Raw genomic sequence first — 23,354 nt, 5'->3', positions numbered from 1 at the left:
TATACTTATTAATGTAATTATCAATTTAATAAGTTCGCTCAGCAGTTTAACGCATTTTAGGAAGCAGCCATGTTCTTTTCAAAGCCAATTAAGATTCTTACAATTATTATTGTACAATATTAAAAAATCGCAAATTAGAGCAAAAGCGTTAATTTTAGTTATAGGGATGCTTAATAGTAATCGATTCAGAATTAAATTTAGATTCTAGACATATAAAAATATAGTGAGTATTCCATTTGAAATAAGCGACTTTTTTGCCATCAAAGTTCTTTAAATATGACGTGTTTTTTGGATACCCTGTATGATATTTATAAAAACTTTTCACATTAATCTAATCTACCATATCTAGTTAACATGTTAGCAAATTTTTGTAAAGCCAGCTTCAATAATAACTGAGAATTTTAAATTTTATAGAAATGGTGTTTTAAAAATATTTTCCTCTTAAACCAAAATATGTTTAAAATGGTTAGGTTTAGGTATAGGAATATCTAATAAGAATTTAATCAGCTTAATCACTAGATTCCAAAAATGCAAAAATATACTAGAAGTTCCATTTGAAATAAGGAAGTTGATCTCAACTTCCGGTATAACCGGAAGTGATATGACCTTCAAAATATTTTAAAAAAGCAGAGTGTATCTATATTAGTTTAACCCCCAAATATGAAAAATTTAGATTTGTTACAAGTACAAAAGTTTCTAATGAAACAGTTACGTGAATCACCCTGTATACAATGCGGAAGTTTTGGATGGAACAGTCCATATAACTAAGATGTCGAACATATGGGGCCAAAATCCTCGAAAGAGTCGATTTTTATTTTTCCTGGCGGTTTTTTTTTATAGTAAATTCATGTATACATTTGTTTTTTCAAATGGGAATATTTATGTTTTATTTCATTTTTGAATTCTACACAAAATTCTAAGTGTGTTTTATGTACCATGTCCTACACCTAAACGCAATAGGTCTCGAGGAATGTACGATTGAACATATCAAATACTAAAACTCTTGACTTCTTTTGAAATTTCATTGGTCCCGAAAAAGACAGATTTAATTAAAAATCAAACAAAAAGCAACAATTAAATTAAATGTTCAAATTGGATTCAACCTACTTCTTGACAGTAAGCAAGATGATGAATGAACTCCTGTTTGACATTTTGAACAATACCTGAAATAAGCAAGACTTATACAGGGTATCCATTTAACAGTTCTTCGGGCTTCTATGAATTTATTTGTGATTTGATAAAAAATAAATGTATGTATGAAACTGATGAAGGTACATTTTAAAATTAGTGACAACCATACAGAGTGCCCTAAGAAAGCGGAGCGCCATAAAGTGTCATTTTTTTTAATGGGACCACCTTCATTTTTTTCACGTGATAGAGGTTTTAAGCCTGTGTTAGTGTTTTACCCTCGGATGTAGTGCCACGGAGCTATACCGTTTTAAAAGAAATTTTAGACATTTGCAGTGCCTCATAAAAAAATTAATATCGTAGTTACCTTAAATTCATATTTCTCTCACATTTCCCAATTTATATATTTTTCCAAATTATGGTTTTCCCATAATCGATCGAGGGACTTTCCGGAGGACCACCCTGTATATCCACTTATAGCTTCGCATAGCATACGGCAAAGTAGGCCGCACTTTATTATTTTTGCCGGCTTGTATGTTTTTATAGACAATTTTCCACGCCATGGAATAATGGATTCATCAATGGAAAGTTCTTTCCCAGGTGTGTACACGGATTTAAATTTATCTAATAAATAGCTGGGTATGGGCTGAATTTTCTTGAGCTTATTAGAGCTGGTTATTATTTGATTGTTTGAAAAATGCCACGTGTTCCAAATCTAAGGAAATCTATTGCGTGGTATTATAAAGGAAAATTATGGTGTTTTTGTATAAAACTCTGAGGACCAGTAACAATCTTTTACATCTTTCTTTACCTGACCCATCATTATAATCATGCCAAGACATTTTTTCATCTCGGCTAGAGTAATATCATCCTACTTCGACATTTTCTTCCCCTCACTCATGTTGTCCTTTTGCTGGTAATAGATGTTGGATTCATTTACCATTAATTGAGACAAATCATCGCCAATAAACAATTCGACGATTTCTTTTATGCTTTTCTTAACAGTAAGAAAAATATTTGGACTGGGTCAGCAGTAAAATCTGGTATGTTAGGAATTTTATCGACATCTGACCATAATTCACTGTAACTATATGATTCTGTGGACATTTCACAATCACTGGAATCATCGGAATCACTTGAATACTGTAATGGAACAACTCGTGATGTTTTCCTTGAACCCACATCACTATCACTGTCCTCGATTTCTATATCAGAATATTCTGAATGTATCGAACAATCTGATAGAGGGTCAGCAATATACTCCTTAATAATTTCATTCTTATTATATGGGTAAAAAGCTACAGAATAAGACTTGTTATGTTGTTCAATCAAAAACGTAAGCATACGAAAGATATACTGTCTGAGAAATACACTGATCAAGACTAATTCTTGTTTGGATTGTTTCTGAACCATCGTATACGTGTTGTTTTTAGAATATGACAAGTGAAGATCGACGTAACAATGACAAATAAATGCAAATCGATATGTAAAACACCCATACCAGCAAAAAAAATCCGCATTTTCACGGATCCGGCGCTCAAACGATAGACTCAGAATCCCGCGTTTTCGCGGGGCCGGCGCTCAAGCGATGGACTCAGAATCCCGCGTTTTCGCGAGCCGACGCTCAAGCGATGGACTCAGAATCTCACGTTTTCGCGAGGCCGACGCTCAAGCGATAGACTCAGAATCACGCGTTTTCGCGAGGCCGGCGCTCAAGCGATGGACTCAGAATCCCGCGTTTTCGCGGGCCGGCGTTCAATGTGTTAAAATGGTTTTCAACTGTGCAGTGTAGTTTTTTGTTTACTTCAATAAACTTAGAGTGTGACCCTGCATCAGGTGTTTTGTTTTTGTATCGGTTCAGCGCCGTATAAGCTGTGATCTTTCGACAAATATATGTAAGGTGTAACGACAACACAGTTCACCTTTGGTACCGTCAATGAACTCTGCCCCCCTTGTGATTGGGGTGAGACGCCGAGCTCTATCATCTCTCGATCTGATCAATTGGCGCAACTTTATTCCAAACTCTCTTAATAAAATAAAGAGATTCTAACACATTTACAGGCTTTTCTAGCTGTGATGCGGTTTCTACTTGATCCATCTATGATAAAATATGTTTTAGATTTAATTCGCGATAATAGAATTTAAAATTTTGAATGATGCCTTGGTCTAGAGGTTGACATACTGATGTATTCGGTATTAAAAAGATAAGTTTATATTTTGTAGTTTTACTTTACCAGGGTGAGATGCTGCGTTGTCTAAGAATAACAGTATTTTTCGTTTTTGTCTGGCCATTTTTCTATCAAATTGTAACAACCATTCATTCATAATATCTTGCGACATCCATGCTTCCTTGTTAAACCTCCAAGTTGTCGGTAAATCTTTCATAGCATTTTTAAATGCTCTAGGTCTAGCTGCTTTTCCAATCACAAGCAATTCTTCTCTGTGTCCTGCTATATTAGCACAAGACAAAATCGAAAACCTTTCTTTGGAGAGCTTTCTTCCAGAACATTTTTTGGATTTATAGGTAAGAGTTTTATTAGGTAAAGTACGAAAGAAAAGGCCAGTCTCATCGGTATTGTACACATCCTCTGGCTGGTACCCAAAGAGTAATGATGGAAGTTAAATTTTAAATTGGTTTATATCTACCTGATTGACATCAGCTGATTCTTCGGAGATACACTTAAAACTAATTGAATGTCTTTTACGCCACTTTTCCAATCAACCATTAGAAGCTCGAAAACTGGTCAGATTTAGTTTGTTTGATATTTCTTGAGCTTTAGCCTTTACTAAAGTTCCTGATATGGGAATGTTCTGACTTCGAGCACGAGAAAATTAATTACAACACAATTTGTCAACGTTAAGTCGCTCAGTTTTCAAAAAACTTAATTTTTCTTCTGTATTCACGTTTCCTGCTACCCACTTTAAACGGATATGATCCTTGTTTTTTACAATTTCTGCCGCCTAAGTTTTTCCGATATTAAATTTCTGAGTAAGTTTTCAAACAGATAAGTTATCTTTTCCACTAGCACTAATAACTTCAATCTCCTCTTTCAAACTAATAAGCCTCTTACTCGGCGTCATTGCAAAAAAAACCTATTAATTATTAATTTGTGCAAAACTATGCAGCTACCCAACAACGCGGTTGAACTCGATAGATTTTTTTAAATATTGATTCAATGCATTATTATTAAAACAGGGAGGAAAAGAGGGAAAAAATAGGGGATTCACGAAACTAATTCGGGTAATTCTTTACGAAACAATACACCTGAGCACGACGCGCCGTTACCGCCGTTTCATTAATAAGATGTCAAGTCCTGTTAATGGAAGTTTCTGTATTTTTTGATACGAAAAACAGTGTCCGCGTTCGTTTATTAGAGTATCCGGTCATGGGAGTTGATTCTACATGTAAAAAAATAGCTAGAAACTTCGTTTTGTGAATCTCGTCCGCTTAAGAGAATTGACCGTAATGAAAGGTTTCACTGTAACTGAAAAACATAATTATTGACTACTTCACCAACAGAGTAGTCAAAATAGATAAGAGTACAGAATTCAAAATGGCGAGAGACATACTGCAAAGATTAGTATTCGGTCTCCTCCCATGGAACGTACTGTACGACCCTATCATAGAAGCATGTAAATCCGAGAAAGTCACGCCCATTGGATTTACGGACGATATTGTGTTGGTCGTCCGTAGAAACAATAATGCAGAACTAATGGGTGAAGCGAAAGCGGCCATAAATCGTTGCGTAAAATGGCTGACCGGCCATTCACTTAGATTAGCCCCGGAGAAGACTGAAGCGGTAATTCTAAGCGGCAAGTGGGACAAAGAAGAAATATTTTTTCTGGCAAGGGACATTCAAATAAAGCCTAAAAAATGCATATGATATTTGGGTGTTCAGTTTGAAGCAAATCTACACAACACGTAGAGAACATCTGCAAAAGCCGAAACAAACTAGGATAACTTCATAGGATTATGCCGATGATAGAAGGATCAGCTATTCAAAAGAGACAACTGCTCTACGAGGTGATAAAATCGACGCCTCTTTACGCCGCCCCAATCTGGGGATGGATGGCGAAGATCAAAAAGTACGCACATAAGATGCTGAGCGGGCAAAAAAAGGCACTGCTGCGGGTGATATGCGCGTATCACACTGTATCTTACGAAGGGGTACAAGTACTAGTGGGAACTCTCCCCATCAACCTCTTCCTGGAAGAGAGAACGCACCTCGGCGCGCTCCAACGGGTCACGGGACCAAACAGGAATGCAGCCAGAGCAACAACCATTTGGAAATGGCAGGAGCGATGGTCGAGGCTAGAGGACAAGGGACAGTGGACGAAGAGATTGGTGCCGGATATCGAAAGCTGAGTCTCGTGCAAGCACAGGCGCTTAAATTTTTTCTTAACTCAGGCGCTTAGCGACCACGGAAACTTCAGAACGTTCACGCACCGAATTGGGAAAACAAAGCCGGATTGTAGGACCTGTGAAGTTGTTAATTCCGCGGAAAACTGCATTTTCCAGTGTCCAGATTTCGAAATTCAAAGAAGCGAACTGAGAGGGTGCGTGAATGCACTGACCCCAGAACCCTTAGTGAAAGCAATGTTAGGACGTGAATCAAAATGGGAGCGCCATCTCTGCAATGGTGAAAGAAAAGCAAAGGAAGAAACAGAACTCAAAACGAACAACCCTAAAAAAACTAGAGAGAAGCACGTTTGAACCATAAATGGGAAAATCACAAAAAAAACCAGAAAGAACCACCAAATTAATACACCTCCCGGACTCCGACGCTTTAATCCCCCAGGGACAGTTCTGGGTTGTCGTAAGTTTAAACAGGACCCCTGAGGTTTTAGGTGGGTAGGCGCTTCCGCGAATTCCACACTACCTGGTCGCCAAAACAACAGACCGGGTGTTTTTAGAAGATTTTTTCGAGACAAAAAAAGACTCCAACCGAAGTATCCACCGTTAATATATGATCTATTTAAGTCCATCGGACCGATAAATAGCACATTGAAAATTTCAAAGGGGAGAGGTATCCATTTCTTACCACTTTTCAAACTTTGAATTGCGATCATTCGGGCAGACGTAGCTCAAATCCCTTAAAAGGTACCTCAAATTAATCGTCCCGCCAAGCTCTTTAAGATGCCGCAAACCGCGTGTTGATATATTGTGATGTGTTCAAGATACAGCATCACTTTGGTCCTTAATTTCTGTGATTTTTTAGTGTCAAAAATGAGGGTTCGAAAAAAGTGCTACTAGATATTAGAGATTTGCTTGGAATCATGAAAATACGGCGAAATGTTGCTAATTTGGCCAATTCTGTCAATCTAGGCTTATAATAACTATCATGTAGAAGACAACTATGTGAAACTTGTAGGCCACAGCAAGTCTAAAGTTATTGATAGTAGTGTTTGCGAGTAAGTAAATAGTGTAAGACAAAATCAGAAAAGTGCTTCATTTCGCTTAGTTTGCTAGTAACTGATCTTAATCAGATGTGCTTAAAGAAAATTTAGAATCAAATTTACTATTTTGACCTTTTGGCAAGATCACCCACACATTAGGATTAAGGACACCACACAAGGGATTAAGTCGAGCCGACAAGGGGGTGTCAAGAGCTTGCGGGCATCAAGAAGAAAATATACAGTTAAAGAAATGTATTATGCATCCAAAGTGGGCGTTTAATGTAAAATGAGTGTGCTGGACATTATAGTAAGGTACACGGGGTCCTACACTCGCTGGGACAGAACGCGTTTTTCGAGAATCCTTGGGATAGTCGTCGTGCAAATTGGGCCATCCAAGAAAATAAACACAACAAAATGATTAATATCGAACCCTTGCGAGTGATGTTACACAAAAACACAATAAAATAGGCGATTTTTTTGGAAATCATTAGAACTTATATTTCATAAATTTGGAGAAAAAAAATAAGTTAAATTTTGAAAACTTATGTCGTGTAATGATACACACTGTATTTACAACGGTAAAATATACCTACCTAAGAAAATTGTGAACGATTGTATAAAATAAAGTATAGATACAGTACATAAACAATAATATTATAACGATACATTTTTCTTGCATCTAGACATGACTATTTACCTACTCTTATCACAAGGTCCGTGGCGAACCACCACTCCACACAAACAGCACAGTATAAATAAGTAACATGTATTTTTAATTGCGAGTTTTCATTAATATGGACACGTTTGGCTTCCGCTTATATTGCAGCAATTTATTTTTGTCTTGTTTACAATAGTTAGTATTATTGGGTATTTACAACGTATCTAACGTTACACCGGGTTTTTTTCCGACAATATCTTTGTAACAATAATTTTTCCACAAATAAACGTATGTGTATACTGTTACGGAAATGTTTTTATCGGTAGGTACTCAGTCCACTCAGAAATTACATTCGATGACCTCAACAATGTGTAATATACACTAAATATACAAGTAGCAAGTAAAACGATCTGTTGAGTTTTTGAGATGTTGTGGATGGAGGAGACAATGACAATTCATTCAAAAATTCCGAACGGCACTAGTCCTTTCATTTTGCTTATCCAGAAGAAACCGTCACAACTTAAAAAAGTTTGAAAACCTATTTTTTTATCGATAAAAATAAACGTGTCAATAGAAAATGCGATTTCCCAAGACTGATTATGTAGCTTATGATATATTGTGACATACTTTGAAGCATTATTTTCCATTAAAAACAATAATTTGAATTTTCTTTATTGCACTTTAAGCGTGTGTTTTCCACCGGAAAAGCAATTTATAATAGTGCTCCATTAATATTGCTACATAACAACCCCATGTGCCATTGTCAGCAGGACTCTTTACCTATGGAATGATGGTCAACTAAAATGGCCCTTGATGGTTGTAGTGTGCTGTTAGGTTTAACATCCAGCGAGTTCCCATAGAAACCAAGAATCAAACCAAAGCCTATAGAGGCTCTGTTTCAATTTTTTCTATGTAAATTAGCGTGCGGTTAAAGTTAACAGCGTATCAAACGTTGACCCTTAGTAGCGCAATTAAGGAGCAGTTAAATAGTAGATATCTTGACATGAATTGCCATTAGATTGAGCGTCGTTCCTGCAAGGTTCATCTCTGAACTTGAACTTGAACTTGATGTTTCGGCATGAGGTACTTGTCATAGTTTTAGGTAGGTAATTATGATATTCGCGCTGAAAGAGCTAACTCATAGCGAACCTTGCAAGAATAGCATTGGGACCATCTGTACGTTCTAACCAATGAAATGCGACAATCGTTAATCTAACACTAGCGAGATATTATATTGAAAATAGGGGATTATGTACATACAACGTTGTGATAAGCTTAGTGCCGAGTATTGAACTTTCAAAAATTATAATAAGTAATCAGATATACATATCAACAGTTGAATTATTGAGTCTATTCTATTATGACGTTGATCGGATCAATAGCGAGATAGAAAAACAATAATTAGGTAGTCACCACACATACCTATTACATATTTTGATTGCGTTATCGAAAATTACAATTATTATATTGTAGTATAAAAAAATAAACAACAAAAGTGGCAATTAAAGATGTATGCTACTAAGCAACTGTCGCTGTACCTACTTATTGAAAGCTGGCGGTTGGGGGCGAGTTCTGCGCTTAAGTAAAATAAGCGAAAAATTCGCCCTCAGCGCCCGCTGGCCAGAAGAGCATAGTTGTACCGTATCTATATTATTCACCAACTAAATGCGCAATTAATATAATCTCCAGAAAAACAAAACATTGCAAAAACACATGTACGACATAAAACCTTGTTGCCGGTTCCATTAGTTGTCTGTGATCCAACAAAAAGTCTAACAATAACGCGTATCGATATAAAACGAAATCGCTTTATACGAAATACTTCTCTCTCCCTTATAGTACAGCATTGTATCTATTTATGTATGTAAAAGAAACATGCCTTAATTGCTATATTTACTGCCTTACGAACGAATCTCGCGTTTCGGATCGACTGTTGGTCGGCTGCAGTGAATTTTTCTTTTGTAGGAACTGTCAGTCTTAAACCCGCAATACATGAAACTTGGAACTTGGTTGGAAGACTGCTGAGCTGTCTCGCTAATTCGCACCAACTGATAGATATTTATTCAACAAGCTTTCTGCAAAACTTTACTCAATTTTGAACATGTTGTGATGTTTTACTTGATCCGTTGACACCACTGGCAGTATGCAGTGGAGCTTATTAACTTTCGAAAAGTCAAATGTGACCGAAATTTAACGTATTTTTTCATCACAAAATGTCCAAAATTAAGTAATATTTTACATAGGACTCGTGACATATCTGTTTTTTCACTTGTTGTATAAATAACTGTTATACAATCTTGAAATATCGGGATCAATCATTTAACGGGGATGAAGGCTCTAAATAGCGTTTTATTTAGGAGGGGTTAAAACGACATTTATCCATTTACACAGCTCACGGTATGCAGCAAAACTCATTACATTTTCCGGAATCAAATATCTCAGAAACTTAATTCTTATTTTTTGATCGCAATCTGTTGAAAATTGAACAAACGTTTCGTACAAAACTAGTGACCTAGACCTGTTTCTGTCGCTCAAAGAACTTAAATCACTCGCTAACGCTCAAGGACCTAATTGTTCTTCTAGCAAGTAAACAATGATTTAATTGGTTTCTTATATAACTGTACAATAACTATTAAAGTACTAGCAAATAAAACGTTTTTTAGAGCGTTGCTACGCGAGGAATAATTGACCCCTGATACATCAAAATTGAATAAAAGTAAATAAACATATTATGAAGGATGTACGTTAAGGAGATAAAGTGGAGAAACAACTTTAAGCCCGCAAACTTGTGAACTACAGGACAATTAAGTTGCCGTCCCAAAATAAACAATTATTATTGTTTAAAGATTAAATTAAAATTAGAACGGATGACGCAATAATTTAGATTATTCATAGATTCTATGAAGTATCCTATCTTTGATTATGTAAGACTTCAATACTACCAACCGATGTAAATTTTCTATGTATGCGTGCGTGTAAAAATGTGTTTTGTTCCATCTAGCATGCAATTAAATGTAAAAAAGGAATATATCAACTTTTAAATTAACGTTCCCTCACCCCTATGATTGAACATAAATGCTACCCAAATGTGAGTGTTCCATCACAGCGGAAGTGAAGGAGAAATTCAGAGAGGCAATAAAGCCCAAAATGTTACGTTTAATACGGTAAAATTGGCTGATAGGTAGGCGGGACGCCATGCATATAGTATATTTGAAATAATCACCATTTTCAAACGTTTCACTATCACCAAGGATACCTTGCCCGATCCGAATTCATCCAAGACATCGTGTTTGCCATAGAGGACTGACTAATGCATCTGCTTCCTAGGAATGGTCAATAGGTGAACACATCTTAGGCACAATAATTGACGGCTTATTTTGTACAAAACTATGTGAAATTAAGCCGTCAACATTTGATTTCAAATTTGATGTCAGAAGTTTTCGCTTTTCTTAGTTTGCATTTTGCCCACTAGCCGTTGCGTTCATCTTTGGAGTTCCCAATTTCAAATTTCAACATTAACATTTTTAGCAAATCTTCATGACATATTCCGAAAGTGGATGGATAGAAGAAAAATAACGATTTTAAGACTACTCGATTCAGATATAGTTCGACCGGAAAGGCAACCACCTCGAAAATTTTTAAACTAAAACGGTCCATCAACATTGACATGATTGCTAATTTTGGCACCCTGTATTTTTACACTTCAATTTTAAATACTATATCCTTAAATAGCAATTTCCCAGACTGGCCCTGGCCGAGTTTGATACAGTAGGTGATTCAGGCAATATAGAGGTATCAAACTAGTTCCACTAATTTCCATTGATAATCGGAACGTGAAAGTTAGCGAAAATATTTCAGTACCTAACTATAAAAATCGAATTAAAAAAAAGTGGGATCATAGAAGCATCGAAAACGGGTTAAAATATTAAACGGAATAAATTCCGCATGCAAACTTGTTTATTGATGGGACCAAAACGAACTCTTTGATCACTGCAATTCAGCGTTAGAGCAAGTAAATTTTACACGGTAACTTTTTTCGATAGCATTCTATCAGTCCAAAAAAAGGAGAACTTAATCTCTCTTTTCTATTTATCTATGGCAATACTGTCTTCAACATTTTTGTACTGGGAAAGTGAAATTTCGACAAAAGAATCTTGTTGTCGCTGTGTTGGCATTCGTTCTGGTGATGGCATGATTTCTGACCTCAAAAAAGAGATGTGCACAATTATTATTGGGCGACATTTTTCAACAATTCTTTAGAAATATTTCCTTCTTTGCTAACTTTTCCAAACATATTTAGTTAAACAGCTTGTCCGGTGAAAGTACGCGACAACAAAACATTATTTATAACAGCTTTCTACATACATTTATTTCTGCTTTTACTAAATATTAAGAATTTGATTAAATGTAGAGTCAGAAAATCCTAATAAAGTAAATACAGTAATCCGTAAACAACGTTGCAACCATCTCATTCGCCGTCCATTTGTTCCTCGCACGCTCACAATATCACCGCTTACTACTAACAACCCTGTAGGAAACTATACTTTCAAATAAATAGAAAAAATCCATACACACGGCGCATTTATGTCGTACTCTCTATACAAAGTGAAGGAAATTTCGTTATATTTAATAAAAAAAAACAATCGTGTATACATGTCGTTAGTGATATTCACGTTGCCTCAACTACACATTGAAAGCAATTTCATTCATTTAGTTAGGCGACCTTATACCACTAACAATAAAAAATACAAATCTCCAAAAAATCTGATCCAGACATTGGCCGAAATGGCAGTGACGATAACCGAGAAAAGGTTTAGGCCTATGTACGTGTCACATTACAAGCTCAAAGTTTCATGACTTATTTTCAGATAAGGTTTACTCAGAATAGTTACTCCTGAAGCTTAAATTAACCGCACCCTGGCCAAATAGGAGATGTGATGATCAGGGCATTGTTAATATGGAAGCGTCCAGTTTGTTAAACAGCCAACTTCTACTAAAAAAAAGAGTAAGAGAAGCAAATATCTCGAATATTTCAATCATTTTTTTCAATTTGTAACTACTGTTCAATTTCCAAGGTTTGTGTAACAACAGAATCAGATGAAGAATTTGCTAACGTGGCTTATTAACAGATTCATTAAAGCAGATCAGATCCCCCAGGAATGTGCTCTATACACGGTGTTCAACTAGTAATTACACCAATTAAATAATATAAATTCTTGGTAAAGTAAAATGGGAGTAAAAATTTCATTTTATCAAGAAGCAGATCGTTTAATTTCGTATTAAAAATATCGGATTAAGAGTAAACTAAAATATGTGCCCTAAAGTTACTGAATTGCACACTTCTTACAAGTGAATAGCCACTTTCAATGAATTTTTCTTGCGAGTTTCGAAAAATGACTTTACCGGTTCGTTGCGCAACTGCGTCACACTCGGTGCAGTAAAGTACACTGCCCACACTGAAATGAGTGTGGGAAAGTGTACTTTGTATATGAGTAAAAAGATGCTATTGTACTATTTTAGAATGATTCCTCTTTCAAATAACGCACTTTCTGCTATATTACAGCAAGTACGTTATTTGACAATCCCCAAAATTCTGAGTTGTAGATCGACTGAAACGGAAGTTTCAGTAATTATTGTTATAAAGGTAATGATCAGTATCGTAATTGAGGAGATGGGATATTTTAAAGAAATATATGGGTTTTGAGACACTTCTTCCGCCTTTAACCCGACCTATGAGATTTAGTGATCACAGCGTTCGGGAATGACATCAAATCTTTTAAGATTAATTCGATGAGACCGCTCGAAAAATATTCAAGCAATAAAATTTAAATGAAAAATATAAAAGAGGATCGAATCTTTTGACTCCCGGATAGCAACTCTACAGGAGATAAGAACACTGAACGGAAGACTGCCGAATTGACAGAGCCATCAAATAATGATGAAAAATTCATATGACATTTACGGATGATTCTTTAATTTTGAAGATATTGTGACGATTTTCAACTCATTAAGCCTAGCACTTAATTACGCATGCGTTTAATAGCCAATGTTACAGACAGAAATGATAACAAACATGTCAAAATAATTTTACTTGAAACCGAATAATTCGGAAGTTTTAATCCATGAAATGGCTTTTTTTCTGACGCCTATTACGTCCCATACTTCATTTTCAAATTAGTTGAAAATCGAAATAGAAAATATGCGACCGAAGAACTATTCGAATTCAGAGATGATTCACAAATGTGGAAAGATACAAAATGTTTCAATCGGCGTTTCATTTGAAATAAACATGTAACTAAAATTTGACTGACGAGATGAGGATCACATGATAGACGTTAGAAGTTAGCAAAGAAATGCAATTTAAGACACGCGATATCTCAAATAAAGAACGTTTATTGTTATTATCTCTAAAAAATGATCAAAGGTATAATATTTAACCCAAGCTCCCGAGCTAAAAAGAGACAGCACCATCAAAAGCATACAACTGCAATAATTACGTAAACATGCAATACCGAGAATAACAGACATCAAAGAAAATGTTCTGTCATGGAATTTGTGTCAGGATTAACTGGATCACTAGGTAATATTTCCGCATATCTTTCTTTTGCATAACATAGAAAAATAGAAATAATGATCTATAGTCATAATAGTAGTGTGTTCAAAGTTGACAGTAACTGACTGTTGTTACTTGATTTTAAATACACATACAACTCGTAATTTATAAGAATTCTGTTCGTCATGTGATCGTCACCTCTACTGAGCGTATATATTAGAGTATAAACTTCCATATTTCTATATTTAACTTAATTTTATAACAATTTTACATGGTCACATGTTCTCCACTGTCACTGTATCTCCTATCAAATACTATCAAAACACCCTAAACGAATCCGTAAGGAACGAATCATCCATTTCATACAGGTTCTATGAACAGGGCAAGAAGTGAACTGAGGAATTTAAATATTGGGAATTAATGTGTTGCCTTGGAAATATTTTTTACACATGAAAATAAACACAGAAGGGTAGAAAATGCATACGAATAGATGAAGCAGAATAATTTGTGGGGGGGGTTTAGTACATTTTTTGATGAGAAAACATTTAAATCACGCAATATTGAAGGAATCCGCGTATTTAGTACGAACTATTAAACCTAGTCGTTTCAGATATCATGATTCTTTAGGACTGAGCAAGTTTGAAGAGCACAGGAGTTTCTTGACAGGAACAATATTAACGGCTAAGCGGTATTGCAACATACTGAACCAAGTTATTATACCATATGTAAGAACCCTATATTGGGATGATGTTACTTTCAAACGATGATGCGCCTATGAACACAGCTTAATGGTTTATTACCATGGGCTTAGAAGCTCTGGTCTCAATTCCATAGGAAATATTCGGATAGAAATGATAAATTACATTTTAAGACAAGATTTCCTAAAAACCTACAGAAGACACTTGACTTTGAGTATGTCATGCCATTCTTAAGTTGCCATCTTCATTCAGAACAATGGTGAAATGACGAATGAACCTAAAAGTTATTGTCTTATGTTGTTTTAACCATTTAGTCAAACGTTTTTTAACAATAATGCTTTTGGAAAATCCATAAATAGTTTTAATTTCTACGAAAACCTAATGATTGACGATTGAACTAATGAATGAAAGTGACATATTGTATAATAAAAACCTGAGAAGGTGAAAGCCTAGTAGCAAACATCTAGAATAAGTTTTCTTACTAGTATGGGACTTAGAAAAATGTTTATTCCAGAATTTTCTCGGCATAACTGTATACATCTAGGTGCAATTTTAAATATTATAAACCATGGACGCATATTCCATAATGATTAGAATAAAGACAAGTGATAAATAATATTAAACTCCAAACCAAATAGAAGATACCTAACTGGGTGAATGCAGATTGTAATACTGTCATAAAATAAAGACTTGGTTCTGTTGAACAAATAAATAATTTGTATAGCAAGGTTAATGTGGTACTGCGATTTGGTATATGTTGAAAAGAAGTTATCAGAAGAAAAATTTGATAATTCACACAAATAATTTAAATTATTCCCCAGGTGTTTAAGGAACATTAGAGGTGCTTTGGGAAATTAACTAGGCTGCGGTGTTAATACCGCACCTGAAAAGTCTGTAATAAAAATTTTCGAAATATTTGCTGAATCTTACGCTTTCCTACAGACTTCGCCCTTTAAACTCCTACATAATAAAGTTTAATGACTAGCTAGGAAGAATAATTTCCCAGTAATTAATTCTAAGTCTATATATTTTCTCGCGAAAAAAAATACTTAGCGCTCACTTTGAGATAGAAACCTTATGTAAAAATCACCAGAATCAATCAATCGGACAAAAAACGATATATTCACCGACCTAGACAAAGAGTAAGTAATAGAAAAATGCACCACCAGCCGACGTAACATCCCGACCGACGCGAACTAAGCGTTTCAAGCAACAAGAAATGGAAATAGAAATTTGTGTACATACGCCCCCGTATGGCAGCGTCCTGGCTTTATCTCGCAACTGGGTCCTTCTCACTAAAATAACTTTTAACAATAACATTTCGGGCGTCCAACACCATCTCCCTCTAAAACAGCACATATCACCACTACGAATGCGGCACAGTACTTCTTGGCAACATGCAACAACTTATCGGTTTTCGTAAACTAGGAATATGCGAGTTTTATTTGAATAACTTTCTAAACACAGCACTGCACTAAGATGAGGACGAAGCATTCATTGCTCCGAAGATGCCCGCCGAGAAGGAACTGGCCTGTTGCTGTTGTTGTTGCTGCTGCTGCTGCTGTTGCGCTTGCTGGTTGGAATTGAGTCGAGAATGTTTGGGCATCGGCGGTTGCAGATATTCGTGTTTAGCCAACGACAGAACATCGATACGATCTTCTTTGCGGTAGGCCAAACAGCTTCGGATAAAACTCTGTAATATAGGAAATTTATTGCTCAGACCGTTGCCTACATAATCTACAACAACAGTATACACTGCATGAGAGCAAAGAAAAATGCATTGCAAAAATGTAAAATTTTAACCCACTACATTTGATCTCCACGGCAAATCTTAAATTCTTGTTATTAACCAATAAAAATATATTAAACACTAGAACGATGAGTCATTTGACATATGAATTTAAAGTCTAATTTGCTGTCGCAATCCGATTTGATTTTGAAGTTAAAAGCCCGCTGTATAAAAAGAATTGTGAATGACTCCCATCCCATGTACCTTCTGAAATGTATTATAGACAACATAAATCATGGGAACAACTGGTTCACGCAGCACAAGTTAAATATCCATAATTACGAATATTACGACTCATATTAAGTATGACCTATCTTTATTTAATCTAAATAAATACATGAGGTTTTCTATTTCCAAGTCTACCTAAACCTATATAATGGGTATATAAAAAAATCTTGGTCACAAATTCTAAGTAAAGCTTTTTTCATATTCTGAATGTGAAATGGGCCTAAGTTATAATCCAATTTAAGCCTAAATTATGTATTTTAGAAAAGAATAAGAGCTTTTCTGGTATATGGTAAAAAAATTGCAAATTAAAATGTTTACAAACAAATAAAATAAGCAGAATATTCATAATTTTTGTATGATTAAAAAGCAATTTCAGAAATGATAGAATAATTTTTACAGAAATCATGAAATCAAAGCCCAGTATTGAACAATTTCTTTAATTCCATTGAAATTATTTTCTTAGTAAAGTTACCCTGATATTATTGCAATTAAATATTCTACTTATTGGCCATTATTGTTTGCAAACTTCGTTTTGTTCCTAATTTTACCTTAGCTTCATTTGTCACAGCGGGCTTATTGGCAAACTGAACCTCAGTCGCCTTCAGGATAGTGTTTTCCTCTAAAATGGTGGCCTGGGACTGATTATGTCCAAACGGCTTTTTACCATAGAGGCACTGGTAAAATATCACACCTACACTCCAGACATCGACCTTCGACGAAATCTTTGGGGGATTCTTTCCTACTACAAAACACTCCGGCGGCAGATACCTGAAAAATAAAAATCAACATAAGAGAAAAATTGGGTTTGGAATAGCTTTATTTGGAGTTGAGGATATTTAAAAATTGTCTTTGCATGGCTCAGAATAATATACCTTATTAATTTTGTATTTGCGTTAACTAACTGGTATGATGCGCACCTACCTTACGCTACCTAGCAGTAATTTACAATTTTTCGCAATTTTGTCAATCCGATTAATATATTGAATTTTTTTCCTAGCTTCTTAACACGTATCATTAAATAAGGCTTAAAAAATAAGCATTTTTCTTTCCCTTGGCACTTTTCTAAAACATCAAAACTAACGGAAGTACGAAGTATTGCAGTGAGTTTTAATTTAAATAATGAATATGTATTAATTTCTGTGAAACCAATTGAGATATTTGAATAAAGTTCTGTACAGTTTTTAATAAATTAGCTATTTATATTTTGAGTCTAGTAGGTAACTTGTTGTATGCGTTTCTTTTATTAAAAAAAAAAAAAAATCCTGAAAAATATTTAAAATTCGTAATTTTCAAAATAAACAAAATAAAAGGGTGTCAGACCCTATATATTATTCCGTAGATTCTAATAACTTGACCTGAGTAGAGGACAAACCTAAATAAATGTTCTCATACCAAACTTACAAAAAATATCTCAAAAACTACAAAAGTTATTTTAAACCATCATTTTGACATCCTATGTAAAAAATACTAACTTATTACTACAACCTCGTAAAATATGGAACTACACAATTCACAAACACAACAACTTGGTGATACCATTTGGTCGGAATTAGTTTTCAGCGTAGCAAAATCTAATAACACGTAACACATACGTACCAATAAGTCCCCGCACCCTGCGACGTCAGGTCCATCCCGTGATCCGGATTGTAGTTTTCCTCGTCCATGACTTTACTCAGGCCGAAGTCCGTGATTTTGATTTCCCCACACACATTGCCCTCTGTCAGCAGGATGTTGCCGGGTTTCAAATCGTAGTGGATCACAGGCGGTTTAATCTCGTTCAGGTACTTAAGTGCCGACACCACCTGCATCACTATGGACCGTGCTTCTCGTTCCGGTATTGTCTTGTGCTAAAAATCACATATTTTTATTTCTTCACGTTCTCTAAACTTTCTAACAACTAGTGTTTTGAGCATATTACATTAAAGACGGAAGTCACTGCCTACTGCTTACCTGCTTTAAATAAAAGTCTAAGTCATGACCATCACAGTATTCTAGAACTGTACAAAACGAATTTGCATCTATTTCGAACACATCATACAACTTAACTACGCGGGGGTGATCCAGGGCTTTATGAATATTGTACTCCCTTAAAGCATGTCTGAAATGAAAAAAAAAAACATATAGCTGATGCCTGGTAACCCTATACAATCGTACAAGATATTTATTATGAATCAGTCCCGTCTTGAAACAAAATTTGACCATCACAGGTATTTCTGGATCAGGTTTTATCATCATGATATTATAAAAGTGTTTATAAGTTCAGGCTTCACTACTTTAAAACACATAAAGTTCTAGTACTGATATTTTTATTGCAAGAACGTTAGAAAGGTAGTTCAAATGCGTATTATAATTTTCTCGAAGTAAAACCGAAAATGAATATACTATGAAAAGTAAATGGATTATTTATTATTATTATGTTGTAAAGTAATGGAATTTAACGTTGGATTATATTCCCTACAAACTGAAAGGACAACGATTTTTACCGCTTGACTCACTTGATATAGTTGGCCTTCTTGTCTTCTTTCCAGTCCTTGTTGAGCTGGTGTACTTTGCACGCGACGTACCGCTGCTCTTTGAGATCGAACGCTTTGTGCACCTCGCTGAAGCCACCTTTACCGAGCAACATCAGCAACAAGTACCGCTCGTTCAGCACCGGATGGTTGTTGAACCGCGATTGGTCCTCGTTGTGGATACGTTTGAGTTCCCTAAATAAGTCTTATTACTACTTGAAGAGATTGTAACACTGAAAAACGTTAAAATGAAAAACTTTGTGAAATTTCCTGGCGAAACTCCCGTCGCAGTGAGCAGACGTTAATTAGGTACGTTTACAATCTTACATAACAGGGAAGTCCCCTAAAAAAATTTGTCCTATTTACACATTATAAAATTGTTAGAAATTGTTACATAATTAAGTGTATAAAAATTTAGAAAATTCAAATAAGTCGTTCAATCGTTCACATCGTTTAACACGTTTTAGAAATACTATTATTTTACCTAATATGAAGATTCCTCTCCCTCTCTAACTTCTCCATCTCAAGCTGGAGATCGGCGTCTTCCTTTTTCAAGGCATTCTGCCGCAGCTTGAGAATCTCGTCCGCCTCGTAGTATTCCTGAGACGTCAGCGAACCAGGGATCGCGTCCGGTTTCAGGAACCCACTATCCGTCGTGCCGTTGTGCAGGGCATTGGAGTTATTCCGTTTTCGGCCACCACCCTCACTATTCGACGGCCTCTTTTTCAGGAGGAGTTTCTTTTGCCTGTCGATTTCCTCACGTTCTGACGTAATTTCTTCTTGCCGCCTACAAAAATTAAGAATGTTAATAATACTAACATTAGGGGTACACCATCTCTTTATTCACCCGATAATACTAGAGAACTGGGCATGAATATAAGCAAGAAAAAGATGGGACTCTAATCATTCATTCATACATAGAGGTGCTGCCGAGCAATTACCTACCTTGCTAGTTCTTGGAACGCATGACCGTCCGTCCAGTTTTCTTGAAACGTGGCACCAACCCGTTGCGTCACAAACTGTCCCAGTCTTAACCTATTTTGCATACATTTCTGCCGCGCCTCCTTCTTCTCTATTGAGCTTTTTTCTTTTAGTAACTTTTTTACAACCTAGAAGTAAGGACAAAAATTAGATAACATAATCATATCATATCATTCGCTCCTTTTACCATTAATTGCAACTGAGACAATACGAAAACTAATAAATATAACGACCTAATGAAAATGTTTGCCGTGAAAATTAATTTCAAATGAATCGTCTTCATTGATGTTATAGTACAAGATGTGTTGTACTTTTGTGTTTTTGAATTTATAAATATTCATAATTTAAGTAAATTTACTGTAGTTTGACATAAAATCTAGTTAAATTTAGTGGCGGAAGAAATCATACATACATTGCGGTTATGAAATATTTATGGTCTTTACGTTTTAAATCCCCCAGCACTGCGATCTTCGGGATTCCAATCTGACATAACAGTATACCTCACAACACTGGTATACAATATACTATTTACTTAATAATTTTAAATTAGAATCTAAAAAACTAAACAAGTTGTAAAGTAAACCACAAAAAAACACAAATACCCTGTATCTACTCGATAACAAACCGATTATGAACTTAATTTCATATTAAATGTTCTTCATATCCTATAGACCTCGGTTCGACATTAATGTTCAAAAAAGTTATATTTATAAGTGCGCCCTATTGGTTTCTTTTTAAATATAAACTTGATTGTAAGGATTTTCACCGAACTACGACCTCAGAGCTCCGGCCATTAATGAATATTTCCACAAAATATTAGATTAAAAATAAAAAACAAGTCGTGAACTACTGGTGCCATTATGATTTTTTACAAAACTTGAGTACCACGCGCGGGGGCGCCCACAGTGAGAAGATCAAAACGCTTTCTACATACGTAACGTATGTTAGATAAAAACAAATTTATTCGAGAATCGTGATTAAACCAGAGACTTTATTTTATGGACAAAAAATTGAACATTCCGGAATTTCCAGAACAGGTATAAATGTGTCCAATAGAATGGACATGTTATGTAAACATCTTTCTCAGCACCTCTACGGTTCATAAGCAACCAAACATACAGACGAATGAATGCGCAACAACACAGACATTTCAATAGCTTGAAACATTGCGAAAAAGGGCACGGAACTTCTTGGTGAAATGTGGAAAACTTTTGCAAGATTTCGCATTTTCTTTTAACGTCTTGTTCAGTCTAGTTCACAAAACTCGTAAATCGGTCACGCATAGAAAAGGCTCGGCGATTTCATCTAAGCCTTTGCGAGAACTTCTAGCTCTTTATCTAGAGATTTAAAAAACTAGGTGTTTACCTCGATGCACTTATTGACCTGCTGTTTGTGTTGGTCGATGGTTTTTTGTTGCGTCGAAATCTGATGCCTCAGCTCCTCATTCGTCCGCGTCAGTTCTTCTATTTTATTATTCCGCACCTCCAAATCGGAGGACGCTTGCGTCTCGAATTCCGTTATTCGATGACACGTTAATTCAGTCTGAAAAAAAAACAATTGTAGGATATGAGAAAAGCAGTGAAATTCAGAAATATGTTACCTGTATCAATTTGCTAACCATATGTGGGGGAGGTAACCTCGGATGAGGTTGTCGGGAAGAGGTAAGAAAGTCGAAGGGCCCCGTCGTCACAGGCGATGGAAGCCCCACTTGTTGAGGAGATGGAGGTAACTGCAAATAAAAACATATAAAGGTTAAAAGTAACATATTGAGCGAGTAAGTGGGATGGCACCTAACTCACCATAGGATAGGGTTGTTGTGGACTAGGACTTTTGGCACCACCGTGCCTAATGGGACTGCTGCCCGAATGCTTGAAGTACTCGCTGATCTTCTTATCGGGCGGCGGGACGGCCGGTCGACCGCCCCCGCCGCCCTTACCCGCCCCTCCGCCACCGGCCAGGCCGCCGCCCGCATCATCCGCTTTGCGCTTGCGCTTCCTCTGTTCCGGCGCACGCGTCGTTTTCTCGGGAGTGTTCGGGTCCACCTCTTTGTCGCTGTGAGACGAACCTTTGGTGAAAACAATCATGGTATTAGTACCGAGAAGAAGAGGCATTTAGCGGCCGCCGCTGAGCGTTCGCCGCGCCACTGAAAACAAGGAAAGGCACGGTCTTACTCATTTTTAGTACTACTACATACATATCAGGAGGGTCATTTTCAGTCAGACAGAGCCGGTTCGGGCCCACGAGAGAGTGGGGAATGATATACAATACGCCTGAGGTCAAAATGCCTTTGTATCTAAGTGCGTCGCGATCCGACACCCAGTATTTGCCAATACTAACTAAAGTTGCCTTTTATCTATCATGTGAATGTAACTGTAATTAATGGCAATGCTAATTTCCTTCCTTAAAACGAGGTCGAATAATACGAAAGTATACCGAAATTCTCTAAAAATAAAGATGCTTGTATATATTTTTTTAATTCAATGTCTTGAGGTGATTCTAAATATAATTGCATTTCCTGGCATCTAGGAGAAATCACTATACGACAAAAGAGCTTAGTCATAAAAAAAGGCGACTCGAAATTCAGTTTTCAAAATTCAAATTATTTTTACATTCAAAAAATTAAACGAGTTGTTAAGTTAATCACAACAAGGAACTCAAACTTTAACACACAGTATCTATCTCGATAACCCAGCGATTGTGGGTCTATTTTCATATGAAGTGTTCTTCATACAATGACCTGGGAAATCACACCCTGAAGCATTAGCACTTCAATCAGGAACACCCTATGCAGCAATGCAACATATTATTCTTTCAAGTAGAATACGTGATTCACGTTCCGCAACTGCAATTCTAGAGACCCTGTATATCACAGGTACAGAGATCGTGCAGGTAATATGTAGTTATACACGTAAAAACTATAAATGGAGAATCTCAGAAAATATAGTTGAAAATTAATCTCAACACGGAAGAGATTTGATAATGGCAAAATCTTACATTTTCTACATTGTTGACACTATGTATTATCGTCAATTTACTTGATGATATCGTTTAAAATCAAAATATAATGGAGAGGTACCTATTAATCCTAATGTTTGATGTTATGTTTTACACCTTACTTATGGTATTAACTAAAAGCAGTTGAAAATTGGTTAGATAAGCTAAGAAATCTTTCTAATTTCTGGTTAGTTCAAGTTAATATAAATCCTTATTTGCATATATTTACAGATATTTTTTTAATTTAGGTCTTTTTCCAGTTATTTCTTTCACATTTGGACTAGAGCAAGTTGTTTTACGTTGACATTTTATTTTATCGTCGCACCTCATACAACTCGCTCACTCTGTACAAACCGGCAGGTCACACAAATTAAAATGTGTGTAATTGAAACGTGGAAACTTTCACCATACCACCAAT

The 23,354-nt window shown here is 35.9% G+C and overlaps 2 protein-coding genes across 14 annotated transcripts in view; both read right to left on the bottom strand.

Annotated features, from left to right (window-relative positions):
- Window positions 1-5,321: 5,321 nt before the first annotated feature.
- LOC136418761 (G-protein coupled receptor 143-like) overlaps window positions 5,322-23,354 on the bottom strand; it is an 82,439-nt gene continuing 64,406 nt past the window's right edge. The window contains exon 7 of the transcript XR_010752942.1: window positions 5,322-5,331. The gene's annotated coding sequence lies outside the window, so the exon portion shown is untranslated. The remainder of the gene's footprint in view (window positions 5,332-23,354) is intronic.
- The window catches only part of Tlk (Tousled-like kinase), a 61,587-nt gene continuing 53,766 nt past the window's right edge, over window positions 15,534-23,354 (bottom strand). For 11 of the 13 annotated variants that reach the window (XM_066404940.1, XM_066404941.1, XM_066404935.1 and 8 more), the window contains 10 exons: window positions 21,742-22,007; window positions 21,543-21,671; window positions 21,308-21,484; window positions 19,907-20,070; window positions 19,446-19,748; window positions 18,947-19,156; window positions 18,402-18,549; window positions 18,048-18,298; window positions 17,000-17,219; window positions 15,534-16,127 (listed from right to left, as the gene is read on the bottom strand). In XM_066404940.1, the coding sequence (XP_066261037.1) occupies window positions 15,909-16,127; window positions 17,000-17,219; window positions 18,048-18,298; window positions 18,402-18,549; window positions 18,947-19,156; window positions 19,446-19,748; window positions 19,907-20,070; window positions 21,308-21,484; window positions 21,543-21,671; window positions 21,742-22,007 (2,087 nt within the window). In that variant the 3' untranslated portion in view covers window positions 15,534-15,908. Of the gene's footprint in view, window positions 16,128-16,999; window positions 17,220-18,047; window positions 18,299-18,401; window positions 18,550-18,946; window positions 19,157-19,445; window positions 19,749-19,906; window positions 20,071-21,307; window positions 21,485-21,542; window positions 21,672-21,741; window positions 22,086-23,354 lie in introns of all 13 variants that reach the window. The other 2 variants (XM_066404943.1, XM_066404945.1) reach the window with 1 other exon arrangement.

The sequence above is a fragment of the Euwallacea similis genome, chromosome 37, assembly GCF_039881205.1.
Source record: "Euwallacea similis isolate ESF13 chromosome 37, ESF131.1, whole genome shotgun sequence".
NCBI classification, from domain to species: Eukaryota; Metazoa; Arthropoda; class Insecta; order Coleoptera; family Curculionidae; genus Euwallacea; species Euwallacea similis.
Note: the sequence above shows the minus strand (reverse complement) of the source record. Positions and strands in the feature narration are given on the sequence as shown.